Source organism: Alosa sapidissima, chromosome 14 (assembly GCF_018492685.1).
Source record: "Alosa sapidissima isolate fAloSap1 chromosome 14, fAloSap1.pri, whole genome shotgun sequence".
NCBI lineage: Eukaryota > Metazoa > Chordata > Actinopteri > Clupeiformes > Clupeidae > Alosa > Alosa sapidissima.
In genome coordinates this window covers 8,767,138-8,790,460 of record NC_055970.1, presented here as the reverse complement: position 1 = coordinate 8,790,460, position 23,323 = coordinate 8,767,138, and the positions used below count along the sequence as shown (strand labels likewise).

The 23,323-nt window shown below is 45.3% G+C and overlaps 1 protein-coding gene across 4 annotated transcripts in view; it reads right to left on the bottom strand.

The window, feature by feature from the left end:
* Nucleotides 1-23,323, bottom strand: part of kiaa1549lb (KIAA1549-like b) — a 72,641-nt gene that overhangs the window by 30,355 nt on the left and 18,963 nt on the right. For all 4 annotated transcript variants that reach the window (XM_042062209.1, XM_042062210.1, XM_042062212.1 and 1 more), the window contains exons 2-8: nt 19,330-19,716; nt 13,684-14,145; nt 13,209-13,324; nt 10,515-10,734; nt 9,836-9,969; nt 8,586-8,754; nt 1,727-1,786 (exon numbers count right to left, since the gene is read on the bottom strand). In XM_042062209.1, the coding sequence (XP_041918143.1) occupies nt 1,727-1,786; nt 8,586-8,754; nt 9,836-9,969; nt 10,515-10,734; nt 13,209-13,324; nt 13,684-14,145; nt 19,330-19,716 (1,548 nt within the window). The remainder of the gene's footprint in view (nt 1-1,726; nt 1,787-8,585; nt 8,755-9,835; nt 9,970-10,514; nt 10,735-13,208; nt 13,325-13,683; nt 14,146-19,329; nt 19,717-23,323) is intronic.

Sequence of the window (23,323 nt, the reverse complement as noted above, 5' to 3'; positions counted from 1 at the left end):
ACATAAAATATTGAAGTGCATCAACTAACAAATACATCACCCTTCCTTCCTCTTTCAGGAACAGTCTATGAATCACTGGACTGTGCGGGGGGAAAACAAATGTGTGTTCTCCTCAGGCTTTTGACAAATTTTAACTTGGGTCGGCACAGTATTTTTTTAGGAAGAAAGATATTACACTAATTGAGTCAACAAACTAGCAGCATATAAATGTCTTTGCCCCTGAGCAGCCACATACAATAAATATTCCAGGATTCAGGGAGGGTAAATTAATTTCTACATTATGCCGAAGCCCTCTCCCCCCATCTCAATCCCAAGCCAGAGTGTTGTGCCAGAGAGGTCCTACGAGGTTGGTAACGTCATCAGTTTCTCTGATTGCCGTGCTGGAGAGAGATTAATGGGACTGTGCTGCTTTAAACAGCCTGTCCAGGACCGAGAGTGCGTCTGGTGAGTCATCCCAGCTGGACCGGGCAAACCCCTGCCAATCGAAACAGCTCCGAGAGGTGCCACACTTCAGCCACATGGCTGTCAACACAGAGCTCTGCTGAACGGACAGGGCTTTAATACAGAGACCCACAGAGGACCATTTGAAACCTGAATTTACAACTTCTGGAATGACACCAGGCATGCACCTTTCACCAATTGGCTCTAGGATATTTTTCACTGAAACATAACTTTTGGTAAAGTATGAGATCATTTTTTACTTGATAATTGGTCCAATAGGTAGTGATTCATCCACTATGGCACATGTGTGCTACAATGTAGGGAAAGCTGCATTTGATCTCCATTAGCACAGAGACACGTGGACCTACAGTACATCAAGAGTAAGGGAGTAGGGAGACGAAGAAAGAGCGAGAGAAGAAGAGTATACTGAGAGAGAGAGAGAGAGAGAGCTAGAGAAGAGGAGAAGTATACTGAGAGAGGGGAGAGAGAGAGAGCGAGAGAGCTAGAAGAGGACAAGTATACTGAGAGAGAGAGAGAGAGAAAGAGAGAGAGAGATATAGAGAAGAGGACAAGTATACTGAGAGAGGGGAGAGAGAGGGGAGAGAGAGAGGGAGAGAGAGAGAGAGAGATAGAGAGGGAGAGGGAGTGGACCGAGAGCCGAGGACATGATGAAAGCACACAGCCAGGTTATTTATCTCTAACACTGAGGATGAAGTTAATTCCATCATGCTTTGGACTGACCTTGGTGCTACTTTGGCTCTCTCCCTGCTAGAGAGTGTGTGTGTGTGTGTGTGTGTGTGTGTGCGTCTATGTGTGAGTTTGTGTGTCTTATACAAGAGTGCTTGTGCATGTGTGAGTAGGTATGCTATGTGAGTATGTATCTATTTGTGTGGGAGCGTGTGCGTGTGTGTGTGTGTGTACATGCATGTGTGTATGCCTGTGTCTGTTTTAGAGAGAGAGAGAGCGAGAACTGAAATATGATCATGTTGATAGGCTCCTCTGCCTTCAGAGAGCTAGTCTGGCCCCACTGGCCCAGGTGTATTTACAATCCCAGGGACTAGGAGGAAATTAATAGCACCCATGACACACAAGCCTGTCTCCAGCAGAGCTGCCACGATTGACTACCTGTCACAAGCAATATTTTGGGTTGAACATGGACCATCACAGGACAGAGCAATGTGCTGAACACAGACATTAAACATTTAATCTCCACTGTAAATCAACCAGTGCATACCACTCATAGCCACAGCAGTAATACCAATAGGATGATCAATGTTAAAGTTACCTGTGATTACCCAGTAGTCCCTTGTAGCTGCAGAGGTGTTGAGGTTATGGTACTCCAATGCTGCATTGAATGAATAAGAGAGGAACAGAAAGAGATAGAGAGAGAAAGAGAGAGAGAGAGAGAGAGAGAGATTGCGGATTGAGGAAAAGCAAGATCATCATTGGATACAGGGATTTGATGATAATGCGGTGACTTCAAAGCCAGGAGTTGCAAACACACACATGGGTGTAAGCCTTCTCCATCTAATAGCTTTTCATAATGAAAGTCTCTGCTCAATTACACGTGCACAGTTTGATTAGCAGAGCCGGCACGTCGCATGTCTGCGAGCCACACTGTATCAGTGGAGTATGAAATGAGAAGAGCTGCAGACAGCGCAGTCTGCCCCATTCCAATTCACCTCCACACACCCCCATTACAGAGTGTAGCCGCAGAGGATTTTTTTTCGACGTGCTAGCATGTATAGCATCAGCCCAGCTTTAACAAGATGTTGGGCTCCCTGATTATAGATCCAGTATTGGGAGCACTGATGTTGTCAAAGGGGAATGTTGTAAAGTCTCCTAACGTGTCAAAATGTTTGGGAAAGTGCAATGTTAAAAGGTTAAAGGTTAAATTTCAGGGTCATGTGATGGGTGGCCACCACGGGAGCGTACCTATGTTCCCCAGGTGCTATGTTCCCCAGGTCCTATGTTCCCCGGGTCCTATGTTCCCTGCTTTGTATGGGACCGGGGAACATCGGACCCTTTTTTAAAACCCTAACCATAACCCTAACCCTAACCCCGAGCGGGGAACATAGGACCCCATCGTGTGGAAGTAGCATGTAGGCATGATCTTTCATCATTAAATTGTTGGTATGTACAGCAGGAAGGGATGTTTGGGAAATCGGGGGGTTTGGTTTGGCACATGGCCTCAAAAGTTTGGGAAGCTCTGGGTTAGAAGAAGGCCAGGTGTGTTATCTTATTCCGAGGGAATGCCAGCATCCTGTGTTGGGACTGGAGAGAGCCCGAGGAGCTCTGCCTTTGTATAACAGACAGCGAGCCTCATAGTGTTCATTATTTACAATCATAATTGGCTTTGATGTGCCATTTGAGTCAATGCCAGCTTACAGTAAGTGAGGAGCCTCCTTCTGCATCTCCCAGTAGGGCTGTGACGCTACGCATGGCACAAGCACAAGGCACAGAAGAGAACTTTCCCCTCCCCTATCGCTTTCCCCAAGGGCTATGTTCTCAAAGTCCTATTCATTCATAACAAATTAGTAGAGTTGAAAAGAAACGCTCATTTACATGCAATTAGTGTGATTTGTATTTGGGGTAAGCAAATAATGAGTAGACAAGCATCTGAAGTTTGGAATATTTGAGTGTTACGCAAATCCCAACAGAGGGGAAGGATTATTGTTTTGTAAGACTCTGGGTTGAAATGAAGGTGAGAGAGAATGACCCAGGTGAGATTTCTGTGTTCAAATCCGCATTTTTCCGTCTCAGATATCTAGTTAGGGAATTCCATCTGACAGGATGACGACTCACTCTTTCCAGGTCTGCCAGACCTCTACCCTGGTTTAGGCCACGCCCTAGACATCTCTCTCTCTCTCCATCTCCTTCCTTGGCCCAAGGCACTACCCCCAAGGCTTCCCTGTCCAATTTTATTTCATGTTTGCATCACACAGCCCAAATGAAAGGCATGCTCTGCAACAGCCTTATTATGGCCTTGGAGTTAAGGTACTCCTCTGAGGGAGATGGGACTTCATAATCAGACCTCAAACTCAATGATTGGATCATTAAAATCACTCATTTTGTGAGCAAACCCAACACAGCAGTTTGTCTCTCAGCTGGATACCTCAAAATATCCGTTCAGTCATTTGGTCTTTCTGATCCGACTCAAACGAACATCATTACGTTCAGTTCATCTGACAGCAAGACATCTCCGCCATGCTTGACTTGGCTGACTTCTATTAATAAAATCCCAAAATGTGTGTCACTACTCAAATACTCCCCTCCCCCTTTTATTTTTTCAATCGTTCATCCATTCATTCATTCTTGCAGAGCTTGTTAAAACAATCTGGTTCCCCCTCTGCTTTAAATGGCAGTGCAAAACCAGGCATTATGCCTCAGATACTGTCTGTCTCATCCACTTACACAACAGAAGAGTGCCACATATCAGTTACAATCCAGCAGATGGGACCAGAGAAGAGAGCGTGAGCTGGGTCTGAATCTGTCAACTTGACTTTACCACAGCCCAAAAACCCTCTGTCTGCAGAGGCGTATAAAGCTTTTTAAAAGTGTGGGGGTTGTGGGATAGGAAAATGAAACAATCTGGCCAAATTATAAATAACTCCCTACAGGAACATTGTAAGTATTTTCTGAGAGGGTTGTGGACTATATTGGTGTCTGGGAGTTTCTCCCCCGAATTTTTTTTTTAAATTATCATTGCTATACACACCATTTTAATGCAGTTTGGGAGGGAGATTTTGCTAACAGAGTTGCCCAGTTACCTAGCGTTCATGGGCTTCGGAAAAACCTTTCTCCAAGTGAAAACATCATCATTCCGCGTCATTCACGTCACTTAATGTGTGAGTCAGAGATCGGAAACTGGGGCTAGATTTTGCTAACAGAGTTGCCCAGTTAGGCGCTCGTCATCACTTTTGTCGTCACGTTGTAGTTCGTTTGTAGTCCATGTGGCCTTTCATGTCCAACAGTTTTAATGTGAACATGGGAATTTGCCGTTTTTGTCACTTGAAAGCTGCATATCTTTCTTTCACGAGCGTCTTACACTATATTTTAAGCAAATACAGTTGTTTGTTTAGGATTAGTGAGTGTATGTTTTAACCTTTGTTGTGGCATCCGTGTTTGTCACACATTCCGACGGCAAAGCACATGAACACTTGCTGTCGGAAAAACAAAGTAGCCATGGGGGCGGTCCTTGTCATTCCGAAGTGCCCTGAATGCACCAATAGCGTAGAAGCCACTGTGAGACTGTTATCAGCGTCACGGGTTGGCTTCGATGTGAGTGGTTGAAGTAGCACGTCAATAGATGACGGACAAGTGGCTTATTCAATCATATGCAAGCCTTTTTTGATTAGGCCCAGCCTTCTGAAACACCATTCCAATGGATTGGTTCCAGATGGATGAGTGGAGCTACTGTAGGCGGAACGAAATTCATCTAGCGAGAGTCAAGTTAACTTCAGAAGCCATCCCGGGCGCATTTCCCCCGCATTTCCCCGGCTTCAGGGATGCTTTGAGTATAACTGAGTATTTTTACACGCTGAAGTGTCAACCTGGTAGGTCAAATACCCGGCTGATGAGGTTCAACTAAACTAAACCTATATATATGATATTACACATCATGTGAACGAGCGGAATCCATAGCCGTGGGAAGTGGGGGTGCTAGGGGTGCGGTAGCACCCCCTGCAGGAAAGCACGCGTATTTATATGTCATAGGCTACCACTCACGATCAGAAAAAAAAGAAGCTCTCCGTCCCCCTATTATTCTATTATGCACTAAAAAATGTTACATTAGACCTGGGAGATCTAAACAAAAACTAAACAAATTAACAAAACAAACCTGAGGGAGATATCCTATGACGCTAGCTTTATGGTACGACAATATGCCATATTAAAGTAGCTGAATATTACCGTGAGTTTCCCAAGGAGCTGAACACGGGCCGCCTCAATCTTCAGCTTAAGATGTTATCGGGGAGTCTCGGTGCACCACGGTGAAAGGTAGATAGATAGATAGATAGATAGATACTTTATTGATCCCCAGGGGAAATTCAAGGTGGCATGGATATTGAGTAAGCTCCATCCACAAACAAGAGCTGTCTTCAGCGAGGTAGATGAACTTATTCATCTGTGTCTTTGCGTGCCTGTTTCAGTGGCCTCCTCAGAGCGTTCTTTCTCTTCTTTTTGAAAGTGTTGGTTAAAGGATACACTGTCCGTTTATGATGTTAGCATTTGTTGTAGGCTATATTTGTGACATGTGGATCAATTTAATGTAGGCTAGCCTATGCATATTGCGTTGTGTAGGCCTATGTTATGCATATGTTTTGAGTCAATGTGTTCTGTCTAATATGCTGTGTGATAGGGTCTTTAGCCTGTTTTGACACCCATGTCAGAAGCGTCAATAATTATTACGTTTTATTAATGTTGGTGTTCAACAGTTTTATATTTCACGTGTTCACCGTCGATTTCGGTGCAAGGCTACAGCAACTTTGTTACCTTACTAGTGTAGCGTCAGATAGCAGACGGTTACTTTGTTTGCGTTAGTATCAATCTGTGGTTTGCGACATTTTGTTGCATTTTTTCTGTGTAGCCATAATGTTCTTGACAGTGATGTATGCCTGTGCTGTGTGTCATGCAATGCCAGTATGCTGTTGTCCATTAACAGAGAAAGGCGTTTAAATAAAATACAATAACTTTTTTTAACCCCCCCACTACAGCACCCCCAACCAAAACTCACTTCCCACGGCCCTGGCGCACCCATTACTCTCGGTTAAATATCTCACTAACCCTTCACAAAACACATGGCACCTGCCTCTGTGCAATAAGTGGTTCCTGAGTAATCCGGTTTTGAAATTGCAACACATTTCTACATGGCCTCATTGGGGCGAAATTCTAATGTATTCTAATGTAAACTATTTGTCAGTACATACATTTTTGTAAATTGCTCAGACATAGATTATCCCACTATCATATATTGTCAGGTTCCAGCCAATCCCACTTACACAGATAAATTAATATATTTATATCGGCATGCTTCCTAGTGACATTAATGCAAAAATATGAAGAAAATCAAATAATGAGACACAAATATTGATATAAAGCCTGACATAAGCCATATGCAAACATTCACATCATATGTTCCTAGATATGGGTACATCCTGAAAAAGGAAGAGCATGTAGGCTATAGGCTATGGCCATTACAATGACCAATATTATCTTAAATGAACTAGCTGAATAACACAGGTAACCACTTCTGCAGAATTTCATGCAGTGCTGATTTCTGAACTGTGAAATGTAGCATATGTTTTGTGGTTGTGAACTTATTGCAATATCACCATAACTATTCCACCTGTGTGTGCATGGTTATAATTCTGAAGTGCAAAATAGCTTAGGCTACAGCACAAATATTTCCATAAAAATAAGCAAGTCTGACCTAAAGTCTTACAAAACACCCACCCACTTTTTAAAATTGTTACACACACACCCCACACACACACACACACACACTTTTGCCGTGCGAAATACCAGTGCTGTTTTCAGCATCTGTTTAGTGCTTCATTGTCATTTTCATTGGATTCTCCCATTTGCGTGTAAATCGCTCGTAAGCTTTTTTTTTTTGTTACACGCATTCTCCCATTTTGCTTCTGTCACACACACAGTGACAAGCGCCAAATCCCCCGCAGTGTTGAAGAGATCAGTCGTCCCCCTCACTTTTGATAAGAAAAAAAGCCTTATAGGTACGCCAATAAATAATAACCTATAGGTTTATGCTAGGCTATGTAAAACTCCCCATTAACAGCATCACGTCACTAACCACAGCTAAGACTGCACAACCTCGTATTCACTCTGTTGGATATCTGAAGCCAGTTTGTCTACTTAGATGTAAATCCTAAAATTATGGCCGGGTCTTAAGACAAAGTACAGGCTTTTAGGGGCTGGATTGTATTCGAGACAGCTCTTTATTTCTTATGTGAGTTTTATTTTGAGACATGCGTTTCTTGGAGCGGCATACATGTAGACCTTCAAAAGCATAACATTTTCGGTTTAGTTTGATATTTAATTTACTTTTGGACTTTACTTTTTATTATATTGCTAAATGTTCGGACTGATGGGCACTGAAATCTGGGGAGGTATTTGATGATCACTATTACGTTCCATGTTGTTGAAAGAGTGTCGGGATTTCAAACAAACCATCCGCTTTCATGCGTTCATTGAACGTCCGCGGTGCTGTAATGGAAACCTTATTGCGTAGCCAAGTAGCCTATATATTGAGTTATTTTTAAATTAAGCATGATTTACTTTTTATTAATTTCGTAGGCTGGCTTTATTTTGTTATATAGAAGTATCTAAATAACCTGTTAAAATGTACCAGAATTCAGAAAATTGCATCTAGTCCAAAAAAAAAAATTCTGGGGGAAGACCCCCCATACCCCCCGCTGAAATGTCCCACCCACTTTCAGAATGCCTCAGACGCCCATGGCCCTAGTAGTTGATCCCTTTGATACCAATGTTTAATAAACTCTGGGACCCTGGTCCCAGGGATACTGCATGGGCCTACCGGGCCTAGGGGCCCAAGGGGTCAGGGGGCCCTGAAGCCCAAGCCTTTACATGGATTCATTGCCTCAATATCAACACAGGATGTAGGCTATGAATCTGATCTGAATTTAGTATTGGCCATCCCCAAAATGCACCAGAATACAGGAAATCACATCAAACAAATGTAAAAAATTCTGGGGAAGGACCCCAAACCCCCCTTCCACTATGCGACAATTAGTGGGGAGCCCTTAATACATCTGGGCCCAGGGGCCCGAAAGTTCATAATCCGTCCACACCTGAGAACCACTGATGTACGTTTTTCTTACTGTACGGTAATAATGCTGAATGAGCCAAACAAAAATTTCCACAGCAAAATTTTGGTTGGATCCACCAAATCTCACTCCAAGGTTTTTTGAAAAGTTGGCAGCCCTGGGAATAGATAACAAGTCTAAACCTGAACACAACATCTGAACCTAACAGAAGTCCAACAGATCATTTGATCAAACCAAATCTAACCATGCAAGCGGAAAAAAAAGCTTAAGTATGAACTTCCTCTCTTGGCAGAAATAACTATGGAGAAATAAGAACATCCAAAAGCCTGTGCCACTTACGCTCTGCAGTGACGAGGGGAGGGTAGAAGAGGAAGTAGCCCACCAGCTCGGCCGTTAGCTGGCTCAGGAGACTGCTGGCCATGGTGCCATTCAGAGCCGCGCTGCCGTTCCGCACCACATAGATGAGAGAGACGGCAGGAGAGCCAGCAGACTGGGACGCACTCAGGATCTGAAGAAAGAGAGACAGAAGAGACGAACGAAAGAAAGAAGAGAAGAGAAGAGAAGAGAAATTAAGAGGATAGAAGGATAGAAGAAAAGAGAAGAGAAGAAAATTGCATTTTCGAATGGTTCAAAGAACTAGAGAGCTGGCTTTGATAAGCTCATTTACTCTACTGAACTGTAAATTCGGTCTGCAAGGAATTACATCAGACATGGTAGTAATATAGATTGTAATTCACCGATCTTATTAAAACGTAAGCGCTATGTCCCAGAACACAATCGAATTGTATCTGAGGTTGAGATGCAAATTTGATTTACAAATGCGATGAGCGATGCACCCAAGGAGGGATAATGAGCTGCCAATTATACGTGGCTTGTTTTGTTTGCCTCGGCAATGACATGACTACAAAGCAGAATCAGAATGGATGAAGATGCCACACCTGTACTTCAGTCTGCAGCAGGTTACTGTCTGAACCACTTTGAAGCGTCTCAATATAAACAGACAGCAGATGTCAATCACTCGCTGCTGAGACATCAGTTAAAAATTAAGAGGTCATAACATGTTGAAAAGCATGATCTATGCAAACAAGGCAACTTTGGCCTGAAATGCTTAGCAAGAAATGTCCTGCATAATTCCAGCAGAGACCCCTCCCTATAAGTCTAATTAAAGATGGGAGAGAAAGAGACATGGGAGAAGATGGGATGCTGAGCCAGCAAGACACCTACAGGAGGAGATAAGTAAGGCTTATGTAATAATAAAGGACACTCCTGGGAAAATAGTGAGCTCATGTGTAAGCAGCTGCACAAGAACTTGCCCCCACCCAACACAAATATTATGAAAATCCATTTAATGTTACTCTAATCCCTTTATGCTACCTTAACTATGGCAAGGGTATGAGGAATCTTTACCAGAGCCCAAACTTATAGATATAAATGAGTGTTAATGCTATGTAGGGTATTAAATTATTTGTGACTTTAGTTTGGTACGTTAATTACATTACAAAGGCATGAGCTGCATACCTTATCATACTGGCACATTCATGCTAATATACTGTTCTTTGGAGGGTCAATAGAGAGACAAAGCACAGTACCTGCACAGAGAGACTGCTCTGGGAGTGAAGCACTTTGGCCTCAGCCTCTGCAAAGGCCTTCTCCAGACGCTGCTCCATCATCTGAGAGAACCGGCAGGACTGTAGGTCGTCCTCTGCGTTCACAAACCTGAGCACTGCACAAACAGCAAACCATTACAGATGTGTTGAGAATTAGCTTTACCCTGGTGCTCTTAAACAAAGGCAGCCAAGGGACAACAAGGAAAGATCGTTGCTGATTGCCAAGACTAAGAGTGGATTGAATTAATACAAAAAAAGTCTGCATACATGAAATGAGAGCCTGAAATTAGAACAGATGAAACATATCTTTGTACACACACACACACACACACACACATACATGCACATACGCACACACACACACAAATACATGCACATACGCACACACACACACACACACACACACACAAACACATGTGTGTACATACACACACACACACACAAACACACATACTATACATACCATGCACACACACACACACATACATGCACATATGCACACACACACACACACACAAATACATGCACATACGCACACACACACACAAACACATGTGTGTACATACACACACACACACAAACACACATACTATACATACCATAACACACACACACACACACAGAAAGAGAAAGAGAGAGAGAAAGAGAGAGCACTCCTGACCTGTCTTCAGCCGCAGTGCGATGCCTGGACTGGGATTCCAGGCCATGGCTGGGATGGGGATGGCCTGGACTAAGGGCACAAACTGCCGGACGTCCCCCATCAGACGCTCTACACCATACGCACTCAGTGCCTCCGCCACCGCGGCCGGAGTGTACACCATGTCCCCCCGGACCACGTAATACCCCACCGTCACATTGGGCACTGTGAACAGGGTCTCCACCTGAGGGCAATAGAACAGCATTAGACAGCAACTTACCACCCATCAGCACCAAGGCTTTGGAACGTTAAAAACTGCTATTGACTTTGGTTCTAACCGGTTCAGGAATGATCATTTTAGGGTGGAATGCAAAACTGGAAACAGACAGATTCTACTTGGAACGAAATTAGCTGGAAAAAAAACAGGTTTGAAGACTTCCAGTTCAATTATACATGAGCTTCATTAATGTAATTACTTGAATACCAAGGGACTGACTAGCTATGGATTGCGAGATAAATAATAGAAACATTATTACAGCGTTTTGAAATGAATTCTGTGAAAAATGACAGGAATTAGACATCTCTTTGGGTTTTCATATCTTCTGAAAACATATAAGTCAATATCGCAAATGACGTTTAGCATTATTCACCGGCCTGTTAACGACTTTCGATTCACATTTGTCACTCTGATACAAAGCGTGTGGCGCTGAGAAAGTCCATTTCCTTGAGTCGGACAAATAGTTCCTGCAGTCCAGTGGACAGCCCTATCAGGACTTAAATCACAGACACACGGCAGGATATCAATGCTGTTATTCCACACTGGAGCGGGAAAGCCCGAAGGCAGACAGAGAGAGATAAGAAGTGATAGAAAGAGACAGAAAGAAAGTGAGAGACGGGAGGGGTGGAGGACAACAAGGACAGGCTGAGAATACATGAAGACTGAGGGGAAACATAGCAGAGAGAGAGAGATGTGTCTGTCTTTCAACCATGGGAAGAGAGCTGTGACCAGTCTCTCACTAACAAGACACAGGCTTAGGATGTGTAATACAGTACAGTCCCATATGTGTGTGTGTGTATGCACATGGGTGTATGTGTGTGTGTGTGTGTGTGTGTGTCTGTGCACTTGTGCGTGTATGTGTCTATGTACAGTATGTGTGTGGGAAACAGATCTATTTCATTGTGTGGACAGAATGGCAATGTTGATGGACAGCCCAGAGGCTAAGTACACTGAGAGGCCACAGTGTGAGTAGGGGGGGCATGATTCAGGAGGATTTACCCGCCACAATCAAGCCTTGTTCCGGTGCGACGTGAACTGGCCCTGCATGACTGTGTCTACTGTGTCTCTGAGGACCAAGAGCTCTCCTGTACCCAGGTGAAGGTGTTATTGAGATATTGGGTTTCGTTCAGATGCCACGACCTGCCACACCTGTACGTTCCGGGGATGTGAAATTTGAAAGAAAGAGTTGAGAATCGAGATTAAAATCCATTATGGATTTCAGTCATTACTGGGGTTCATTTTTGAAAATGTGACTTTTCTGACTCTATTAACCACAGCAGTTACAATCTTCCCCTCGTGTAATTAAAAAATAATTAAAACATCATTGATCTTCTACCTCATCTCACAGTCACATAGAGGTATGATAATATTTACACAAACACGGTCTTCTTGATGAGCAGAGAGGGAAATGTGCATAGCTAGAGACATGTATACAGCAGAGAAAGGCTGCGAGAGAGAGAGGAGAGAGAGAGAGAGAGAGAGAGACATGAGATGTCATTAAAAGGAGGAAGTGCTCAAATTGCCTAAAGGAGAAAGGCAGGTTTTCACCTCAGCTTATGTCTCAAAGCCTCATTCAACCTTAAGATCCATATGCCAAAACCTGGGAGTGTTTCATAAGCCTAAATGGACAAGTCTCAGTCTCGATCTCGGACACAGGTTGAACTCAGGATGTGGCAACAGAAGTCCAGACGGTTCTCTGACCAACAGAAGTCACTGGAGGGGGGAGAGGTGCTTCTCCCCTCCCCTCTACACTGCTTTGCCATCCAATTCATTTGACAGACCATTACCCTCATTTATTTCAAATTCAATACTGACTAATTCAAAGGCTCAATTTATCATCACATATCATTAAGTGTGGCTGTTCCTGCCCTTCTCAATTACAGGCTGTTAAAGCAATCCTTCATGGTTGGCGACCTTCCCCCACACACACAGAAACAAAGGGATGAGGAGATATGACAAACACACACAAAAGAGGAGTAGAGAGAAAAAGAAAGATGGGGAGGGGGAAGAGAGGGGTGGTTTTGGGGGGAAAGGACAGCCTGACATTACAGAGCTTTGGTGTCTTAACTGAGTATTCTAGTCACTGTCACATAAGATTTTCTGCTGCGGTGCCGTTGCATCTCTTCGCATTTCAAGAGGCTCCACTCGGAGCCGACATGCTGTATCTACAGTAAGTAGCCTTCTCCTGTGAAGTGTGAATTCTGTCCCTCAGCGCCATGCACTCTCTCCCCCACTCCCTCTCTCTCCACCGGGAACACAGGCACCTGACGTGACCTTCTCTAGGCACAGAGGCATTTGGTGTGTGTGTGTGTGTGTGTGTGTGTGTGTGTGTGTGTGAGAGAGAGAGAGAGAGAAAGAGAGTGTGTATGTGAGAGAGAGAGAGAGAGATAGAGTTAACACAGCCATAGGAGGAGGCTCCTATAAGACTCCTATAAGCTGACCTGTACTTGGAGAGCACTGTCGTTCAGGGCCTTTCGTAACGCCTGGGCCAAGCCCCTTGGGAGGTTCTGCTTGAGAATGCTCTCCAGACGACTCCTCCTCAGGTGAATGGACAAAACTGGCAGGAGGATAATAACATCAAAGACATTATTTATAAATCAATCATTTTTGTATTTTGTATTTTTGACTATAGGTCAAAATTTCAATATAAAGTGCTGAAGAATAAGCATCAATACATCACAGAAAAGATAGGACATGCCAGAAATGAAGTGTCCAGAAAGGCACAGCAGAGTAATTATCATGAAAACAGCCTTTCTTTCAGATAAATGATAAATAAATAATTCTATATTAAAACTAAATTTAAATGGCAATTGATGAAGTTGAGTAGGTTTTCCTCTGTGCTCATTTGATTTCACAGGTGAGTAGTAGTACACCCCTCCACCTCTCTTGTTTTACCCTGTCTGCATTGATCTTTACCTGATTTTACCAACATGCGGTTGGTGATGTTGCACTTGGGTGGTGGCGGCCCTGCGGTGGTGGTGGTGGTCAGAACAGTGGTGGTCATCCTGGGAGCACTAGTCCTGGGGGTCTGAATGGTTAAGGTGCGGGCTGGTGGCCGCACTGGGGCTGACGTCCTGGGTGGTGCTGCAGTCGTGGTGGTGGTGGTTGTGGTGGTGGTTGGTACTGTTGTTGTGGGCCTTGTTGTAGTGGTGGTGGATTGAGTGGTGGTTGTAGCCAGGGTGGTAGTGGTTGTGGCTGGAGCTATTGTGGTGGAGGTCATGGTGGTGAACTGGAGTAAGGTCTTCTGGGTTGCTGGTGCAGGTGATGGAGGTGGTGAGTCTGTAATCCTCATCAGGGAGGGGGATGCACTAGAGTCATTCTCTTTAGAAAAATCACCTGCTTCTCTGGATGTGAGCAAATCATCCATTGCTGGTTCTTCTGTAATGAGAAATTGAGTCTCATTGGTTTTTACAAGAGGATAAGTGCTGTGTAATGCTTCACTAAACAATTCCAGTGTAGGAGAAACCACTGCTGGTGATGATGATTGTGGTGGTGGTGGTGATGATGATGATGATGATGATAAAGTTAGTGCTGGTAGTGACAATAAAGGTAGTTGTGATGATGATGGTGATGATGATGATGATGATGATAAAGTTAGTGCTGGTAGTGACAATAAAGGTAGTTGTGATGATGATGGTGATGGTAATGATGAGGATGATGATGATGATGATGATGATGGTGATGATGATGAGGATAAAGTTAGTGCTGGTAGTGACAATAAAGGTAGTTGTGATGGTGATGATGATGATGATAAAGGTGATGGTGATGGTGACAAGAAAGGAAGTTGTGATGGTGATGATGATGATGATGGTAATGGTGATGGTGATGATGATGATGATGAAGATGATGGTGATGATAAAGATGATGGTGACAATGAAGGAAGTTGTGATGGTGATGGTGACAAGAAAGGAGGTTGTGATGGTGATGATTGTGACAATGAAGAATGTGATGGTGATGTAGGGGACAGTGTTGGGGATAAGACAGATGATTGTGCTGATGCAGAAGAGGATGATGATAACAGTAGTAGTGTTTGGTAGGGAATGAGTGGTGTTGGTGGTAATGATGGCCTCAGAGGTGAGTTCAGAGCTGGTGATTGTGATGACGGTGATAGTGTTGGTGTTTGAAGTGATCGTGATATGAGGGATAGTGGCAACAGCACTGGTGGCCATGATGATGGTGATGGGGATGGTGATAGTGGTGGCAATGATGAGGATGATGATGATAATGATGATGATGAGGAGGAGGAGGAAGAGGAGGATAATGATGGTGGCGAGATCAATGTAGCTGGTGATGGTGATAGTGGTGGTGATGATGATGATGATGATGATGATGATGACGATGAGGAGGAGGAGGAAGAGGAGGAGGAAGAGGGGGATAATGATGGTGGCGAGGTCAATGTAGATGGTGATGGTGATAATGATAATGATGATGACGATGATGATGAAGAGGAGGAAGATGAGGAGGAAGAGGAGGATAATGATGGTGGCGAGGTCAGTGTAGATGGTGATGGTGATAATGATGGTGATGATGATGATGATGATAATGATGAGGAGGAGGAAGAGGAGGATAATGATGGTGGCGAGGTCAATGTAGATGGCAAGGACAGTGATTGAAGTGGAGTCTGGAGTGACTGGGATGTGAGGGAGAGTGTCAGTGGCACTGATGGTGGTGGTAATGATGATGATGATGATGATGACGATAGTGATGATGATGACGATAGTGATGATGATGATGACGATAGTGATGATGATGATGATGATGACGATAGTGATGATGATGATGGTGATGATGATGATGATGGTGGTGGTGGTGATGACATTATCAATGGTGTTGGAGATGAAGAGGTGACATAGGCAGATGTCAGCGATGACTGCACTAACACTACCCCAGATGGCCTAGTGGTGAATGTGAGTTTGGAGCTGGCCAGAGGTAGGCTGCTGATGTGACCTGGGGGTAAGGTGACTCCAGGTGAGGAGGAGCTCTCTATCACTGACGATGAAGACCACTGATAAGTCCTTCCTACAGAAATTACATCAGAATCAGATTTCTGAGCTGTAATGAAAGACTTTGAGATTGGGGTACTTCTAGAAGACAGCTTTGTTCCATGTTGCAATCGAGTTATAGCTCCCACATAGAAAGAAACAGCATCAATAAGTGAAGAGTTATCAGAAATATGATTTTTTCTATTGGTGTTAAATTGCAAAGGAGTAGCACTGTTGCCTTTCTCCAGACTTTGTTCAAACAAGGTTAAGGAGTGAATTGTTGGTGATAGTTTCTGTTCTGCCTCTGTTGAACTTACTGCTGGTATATCTGATTCAGGTTTATTACCTTGAGTCACTATAAGCATAGAAGGCATTGCCTGAGTCACTATAAACATAGAAGGCATTGCCTGAGGTTTTGTGTCATGTTGCTCAGCAGTGTTGGTTTTAGTAGTCCTAAATGGCAATGTACTATCTGACAAAAGAGCAGACATGTGTCTTGGGGTTGACAGAGGCATGTTTTGCCCCTCAGTAACCCGCGGTACCACAACTTCACTCCCACTGTACTTAATATCCATTTTCAGTGTGTCTAGCAATGAATCAGCTGAGGCCGTTGAACGCTCGGACATACTAATGGAATGAATTGAATTGTTGTTAATTAAGATAACGCCGCTCTCATATGACTGCTGTTGTGATGGGGGCTCAGACACTGTTGTGTGTTCATGAGTGTATGTCTCTTGTAATTCAGAAGCTGTGTATGAGGACCTAGCAGAATGAGAGGTCAACGCCTGATTCGTGGTTAGCGTACTGGGATCTCCCCTGAACGTGTATCCCCTTGACCTCACAGCGTCCTCTAGCGTGTTAGAGTCCATTACATTGATTATGTCTCCATATCTCTCTGAGTTGCTGGAGACCGAGGGGGCTGCAGATGAGCGAGACTTCCTCCCTCTCTCTCTCGTCTCAGTGCGGGAGCTGTGAACAGGCGAAGTTACATAAGCGGGCCTGGCTAAGCCGGAGCCAGACTGAGAAGCGTTAACCATCATTGCCTGTGTCGTCTCCTCGGCGACGGCAGCAGTGGCGCCAGCGACACTCCCGACCCGCTCTCGACTCCATTCCTCCGCAGCAGACGAAGAGGAGGAGGAGGAGGAGGAGGAGGAGGAGACGACGAGACTTGTAAATGTTTGTGCCGCCTTGCTGGGAGCGCGTGATAGGAACGGAGGGAAAGGGGAAGAACGAGTGGGCCCCTCGGTGGTGTCTGCGGGGAGAGGCCTTGTCACATGCAGTGATGGCAATTTGGCTGAGGCCCCTTCTGAGGGATCCCTTTCATAACTCGCAGAGACAGTGGTGCTGTCGGGGCGCGAGGAGCCCTCTGATCTTCCGCGGAGTGCTGCGAGGGAGAGCATCTCAGGATAGCTCCTCGTCCACAACGGCTGTCTAGACTGTCCTGGGCTTGGTGGTGTGTGATTTGAAGATTTGCTCGTTTCTTTGACTGCACTGAGCACACCGTGATGTGACGCTGTGCTCAGCTCTATAAGACTGTGCAGCGGTAGGAGCTCCGCTGGAGTTGACACCAGGCCTCTGATACCAGCAGTCTCTGTGAGAGAGCTATCAGAATGCAGCTGTGCTGTTAACAGCGAGGGACTGACTAGCTCTGACAGAGTGACAGCACCCGGGGAGAGTCCAAGGGGCTGACTCATTCTGCTGGCCGAGCCTCCTGCAGTGGCAGTGGTCGATGGGTGGGACACTGTCCCGAGGGGACCAGCTGGCACATCGGCTCCAGAGGGGACATGACTGTGGTTGGCTAATAAGGGCAAGGTCAGACCCTCAGGTTGTGACGAAGAGGCCTGGTTGTCTAATACGTCGATGTAATCATGAGTGGAGGGCGAGACAAGTGACACTAATGTGGATGCGGAGGTCAGAGGGGAGGTCACTGAGGTCAAACGTGAGTTAAGAGTTGACCCCATCTCTGTCACAGGGTAGTAACTGAGAGCAGTGTCACTGTGGGTTTTAAGGCTGGTTTGCCCTAGTGAACTGGGGGTAAATACTTCCTCAATAGCCCCACTGCCATCACTATGACTACTGATGGAACTTGTGTCTGAGCTAGGGGTTCTTTCACCTGAAGGAAGTATTAAATAGCCTGGAGGCGAGACACTCTCCACAGAATCTGTTAGCGTAGGCTGCTCTGTTCTGGATGCTTCTCTGACCATGTCCGATTTCATATTGGAAGAAATAGATGGAGATGTAGCCATCATCACTGCAGCATTCCCCGCTGCATTAGTAGAGACAGATGTTGTGTCAAAGGCAGCGACTGGTATTGCCCCCTTGTAACTGTTAGACAGCACCCCATCCTCAGCCCCTGCACTGTGGAATAAATTCATTTCAGGCTCTGAGAAGTGTGTGATTAGTCTGTTTATTGTTTGATCTTTTCCCACACTGGATGATGAATATGTAAATAAAGCATCACCATATGTTTTTATACGAGTCTGACCGCCGGTTGATTGCTGGACATGTGGCGGTGTATTTAGGGCTGAAGCCGCAGCTTTAACAGGACCTGCTGTTGGCTCTGTGCCATTACTGCCCAATACCCCACTGGCCTTTGCTGAGAAAGTCAAAGGATCTTTTACTGTTTCAGCTGGCTTACGTTTCTCTTGGGTCAGATCTACATTTGCAGACAAAACTACAGGAGGAGAAGCAGGGACTAGCCCTGCTGTCTTGTAAGTGTCAGATGCTGTAACATGCGCAGCTCTTGCAGTGCTAGAACTATGTGCTGAACCATCAGCATGCACAGAGGAGATCTGACTGGCTGCTGTTGACTGATCAAGAGCTGCTGAATCAAAGATGGAATATCCAGTATGCTGAGCTGGACCCGTCAAGAGTTTTGTACTATTGTCAAGCAATTCAGACTGGTGAACTGAACGCACAAGTAGGGTTGAAGGAGTATTGTGCATTGCAGTAGGCATTTTAGATGCTACGTGCTCCTCATTTGCAAGTTCTGTGTTATTTATTTCCCTTGATGGGTCATTATCGTCTCTTTCTGTTGTGTAAAATGAACTGGAATTAACTAACACTGTGTACAACGAGGAAACAGACCGCTCGTTGGTGACCCCTCTTTGGGGAGAGGTATTCACAGACACATTAACCCTTCCTTCGGTTCTCACAGCGTGTAGGCTATTTGTAGTGTAGCGGGAAAGACGAAATGTCGAGGCTGTTTCTGCGCTCAGCCTCACTGATCTGACATCAGTGCTTGCTTCAGAGGAGCTACGTGTAATGGAGTGAAGCGTGGGCCTCCGAGGAGGAGGAGGAGGAGGAGGAGCTAATGGGGGGAAATGGGCATCCGCTGGTGTGCTTGACACGGGGAATGATGGGCTCGGAGCGTCCTCTGATGGCGGTGATTGCGCTAATGGTGGTAATGATGGTGACGGCTGTAATGACCGTAATGACTGGAGTGACGAAGAGTGTGACCGTGTCACGGGCTCGTTGGCACCGAACACAATGCCCGAGGATGGGGTTATGGAATGAGACGCGGGTTCCGACTGGGCTGGGGGCGTGCTACCCAGTCGCATGCTGAGGGTGGAGGTCAAACCTGAACCAAAAGAGTAGTTGCCGATCGGCCCCAGGATCGAAGAGGAGGAGGAGGAGGAGGAGGAGGAAGAAGAAGAGGTGAAGGATGGCTCAGCTCGTTCGATCAAGTCGTCAGTGCGCCACTGGGTGGTCCGGTTCCCCGCCGGGGACCCTCTGGGCTGGATGAGGTTCTGGGGCCGCCGGGCCGAGCCGGCCAGCAGCGTCAGGATGGACGAGAAGGCCGGCTGCTCTCGCGTGCTCGCCAGAGGACTCGAGCCATCCGATTGGACGATCGAGAGCGTATCCTCCTCTAGCATCATGAAGCCGGCCAGCAGGTGAGAGGGCGTCGCCGCGGTGACTGGATCCTGAGGTGAGGCCGAAGACCCCGATGTCTCATAATTGGAGTCATCTGGAAGGAAAAGGAGGGAGAGGACAGGAGGTATTTTATAGTCATGCTATTTAGACAGACGGCTAATCTGCGCGTCTGAAAAAATCTGTTGAGTGGTTATGGCCAATTCAAGCGCAATTTTCAATCTCTATGCTCAGCTTCGTTGAACAGAGAAAGGCAATCACAATAACAGGCGCCCAGAAGCAGTTGAAAATGCTAGCAGCTTTTTTCCCCTCTTTCCCTCCCGTCAATGGAAATGCTGATGCCCTCACCAAACTGCAGGGGGAAAAAAAGATACAGAGACTCTGCTGTTGTTACGTAAGGACATTCAAGGTGTACTTGGGGGTAGAATTTCACTGAGTCGCTGAGTTACTGAAAATGAAAATAGTTTTTTCACAAAGCCTGATAAACAGTCTACCCAAATGGCAACAGATTTGTGTAATGATTGGTTTTGTTTCCGGGCCCATGATTCATCTCACCTGAACAATGAGAACGACAACAATGACTCAATTTCAATATGCACGTCACTAATTTGCCTTAACAAGGAACACTTCTCACTGTGTGGTCCTCGCAATGCAATTCAATGACGCTGATTTGCATAACACAATTCACCAGATGCTCCTAGATCTTGTAGAATGGCATTTTAAATGGCAATCATCTTTAAATCTCATCCGGCTAAGACTGGTATCATCTCCATTTCTGCTTCTATCAAAATCCTAATGTCACCTTCAGGGAGAGAGAATGGGAAATGGGTGTAGAGAGAGAGAGAGAGAGAGAGAGAGAAGGCAGCTCTTGTGTATCACATTTCTTTGTCTGGTGCCTGAGGTTGACTTGCAGAGTTTGCAGCCTGCCACTGTCGGATGGTTGTCAATGGCTTGGCACGCGTCCATGCGCTGCTCTGCCACCTTTGCGCTCTTACCAGTCACGGCACGTTCCCCCCTGACATCCTCAACACCTCCATCTGGGGGATTCTTTTTACTCGTTTATAAAAATTTGCAAGCCTGTCACACAATCCGCTGGCTCGTGTGTGCTTATGTGTTTTCTCGGGCCGCTATAAGGGCGCACTCAGCTAACCTCCGGCACGCACGCAGTTTATCACAGTAGCTCCAGCCTGACACTAGTATTTACACAGGGCAACAGTCTGCTGACCACACACTTTTCTCTGTGTTTGATGGAACCCATGATGTAATATATTACAAGATACAAGATGTACTCTAACATGGAGCAATATTTGAGCTGGCAGTATATACAGTCACAAATTCAGAGGGATGCAATTTGCCTATTAAAATGGTGCCTATATTCCTTTCATGTACTGCGCTAAGAAACACAGTCACATGACTAGCCTTCACAGAGCTCTGAAACACTCCCATCACTCCATGCAGATTAATTCTGATGTAAATGCATATTTAATATTCTACCTGCTCTCTTCCACACCTAATGCTAAAACATACATTACTGGGAGATGTCATCTTATTCAATCTTTTCAGGGTGACATTAAATGGACCCTCTCTTTCTCTCCCTCTCTCTCTCCCTCTCTTCCTTTCTCCTTCTCTCTCCCTCTCTCTCTCTCTCCTCTGGAGCGACCATGACGACACAGCAAACTTCATGGCGACTGGGTGCTTGTCCAGACCTGTGGACACCGGGTGCCCCCGCCGATGGCCACCTGTTCTAACAAGGGGGGAGCATATGGAACTCCCCACCTCAGCCACCCAGCAGGACGGACCGGGGACGAGGGAGGGCGCAAGATGAAAGAGGAAAGAGGTGGTGCAGGAGGAAGGGCAGAAGACAGACAAAAGACAGAAAATAAAAAAATAAAGAAAATAAAATGGTAGATAGCATGATGAATGAAGGAAGTAAGGGAGCTACTGAAAGAGGTAGAGACTAGAGATGAAAGGCTATAATAGATTGCAGGTGATGGAGATATGAAGGGAGAGGAGAGTGGAGGCGGTGCCAATTGTGTAAGGTCCAACCACCTGTCAATAATAATCATGTTCAGAAAATATGAGCTGTGGTCTCTCTCTCCCTCTCTCTCAGCCTCTCCTCTCTCCTCCCTCTCTCAGTCTCTCTCCCTCTCTCTCTCCTCAACCTAAGCCATTCACTCGTTCCCATTGAGCAGGGTGGACTTCCTCTCTATGCCTCTATTCATAGCTCCCATCTGTGTCCATTTGGACCTGGGCTTAATGAGCCCCAGAATGCCATAGCAGTAGCATGCAGCAGGAGATTGCTCATCACTTTAGGTCTAATGCTGGGCAACATCAGGATAATCACTATTACACTAATGATGTCTACGGTCCATTCTGCTGATGGCCACTACACTACATGTGCTCTCAATACCCTGGACGCTGAATGATCTGTGAACAAGAGTTACATTTGATGCTGATCAAAGTCTGAGTAATTGCAGAGAAGCACTGTGTTGGGGGGCTTATCATGCCGCTGTGAGGAAAGAAGCTTAAAGGATATAAATTGAGGATGTAAAAACTTGGTAACATCAAAGATTCTTTAGAACAGTTCAAAAACAGTCTCTAGGAATGCATTCCACAGGCAGCTATAAAAATGGAACAGAGAAAGTTAGTGAGTGTCATAACTCGAAGCATCCACCTTCTAAGCACACGCTCTTTGAAGCAAGGCCAGGGGAAGAGAGCTCAATGGCTTTGCCTGCCTGCGGTCCGCATACTCCCATTCAAGGGTGTTTTACCCAGAGATGAGCTACTCTAAACTAATGTCCTCATATCAAGCCTATCACCAGAGTCCAAAGTCCCCCCAGCCCTGCAGAGTAAAAATAGAACCGTGACTCCCCACCGTCCCCCCACCCCCCACACCCTCATCTCTCACATACACATACTGTAGACACACACACACACACACACATTCACACTCCTCGACACACACACAAACACACACACACACACACACATACTCCTTGCTTATTACATATGGTAAGATCATGTTTGTTTTTTTTGGTCACAAAAGAAGGCTTTAAGACTGCTTAGATAGATGAGATACTGTAGATACTTTATTGATCCCCAAGGGGAAATTCAAGCTTACATTTTTTTTTTTTCAACTCTCTGTAAGAAGAGTTCTCTGGGGGAGGGAGGTGGAGAGGTGGGACAGTAACAGCAACTGTGACACTGCACTGAAGCCCTCTGGCTCATCAGGAGAGCTAGCCACTAACACAACGTGAAGAAACAACCTGAGTGGTAAGGTATGACTCACTGCGGCTGCAATATGGTGGTCAAGTCACCCAACCTCCAGGCAAGGACACTGGGATACCACTGTAACTTTAGCCTATTTGACCTATCTATCTTCAGACAATGAAGAGAGGCTTTGATTTTAGTCAAAATATTTAATTGCATTTTGTTTTGTGATATCATTTTAGACAAGGAGGACAAATATAAAAATCATAGCAGTGACTAGATTAACCATTGGGACAGAGTTGCAAGCTGCATAATTAATTGCAGCCTTTGCAATTAGCTAATTGCATTAGTTCAAATTACGATTTCGATTAAAAATCGATTAATTGTGCAGCCGTATAAGATTGAATGACATGTTTGGCCCAATGTTGTGTAATGATGTGCAACAAGCTTTTGAGGTCATTTTTACTCTTTGGTGAGTGTACCAGAGGTGCTAT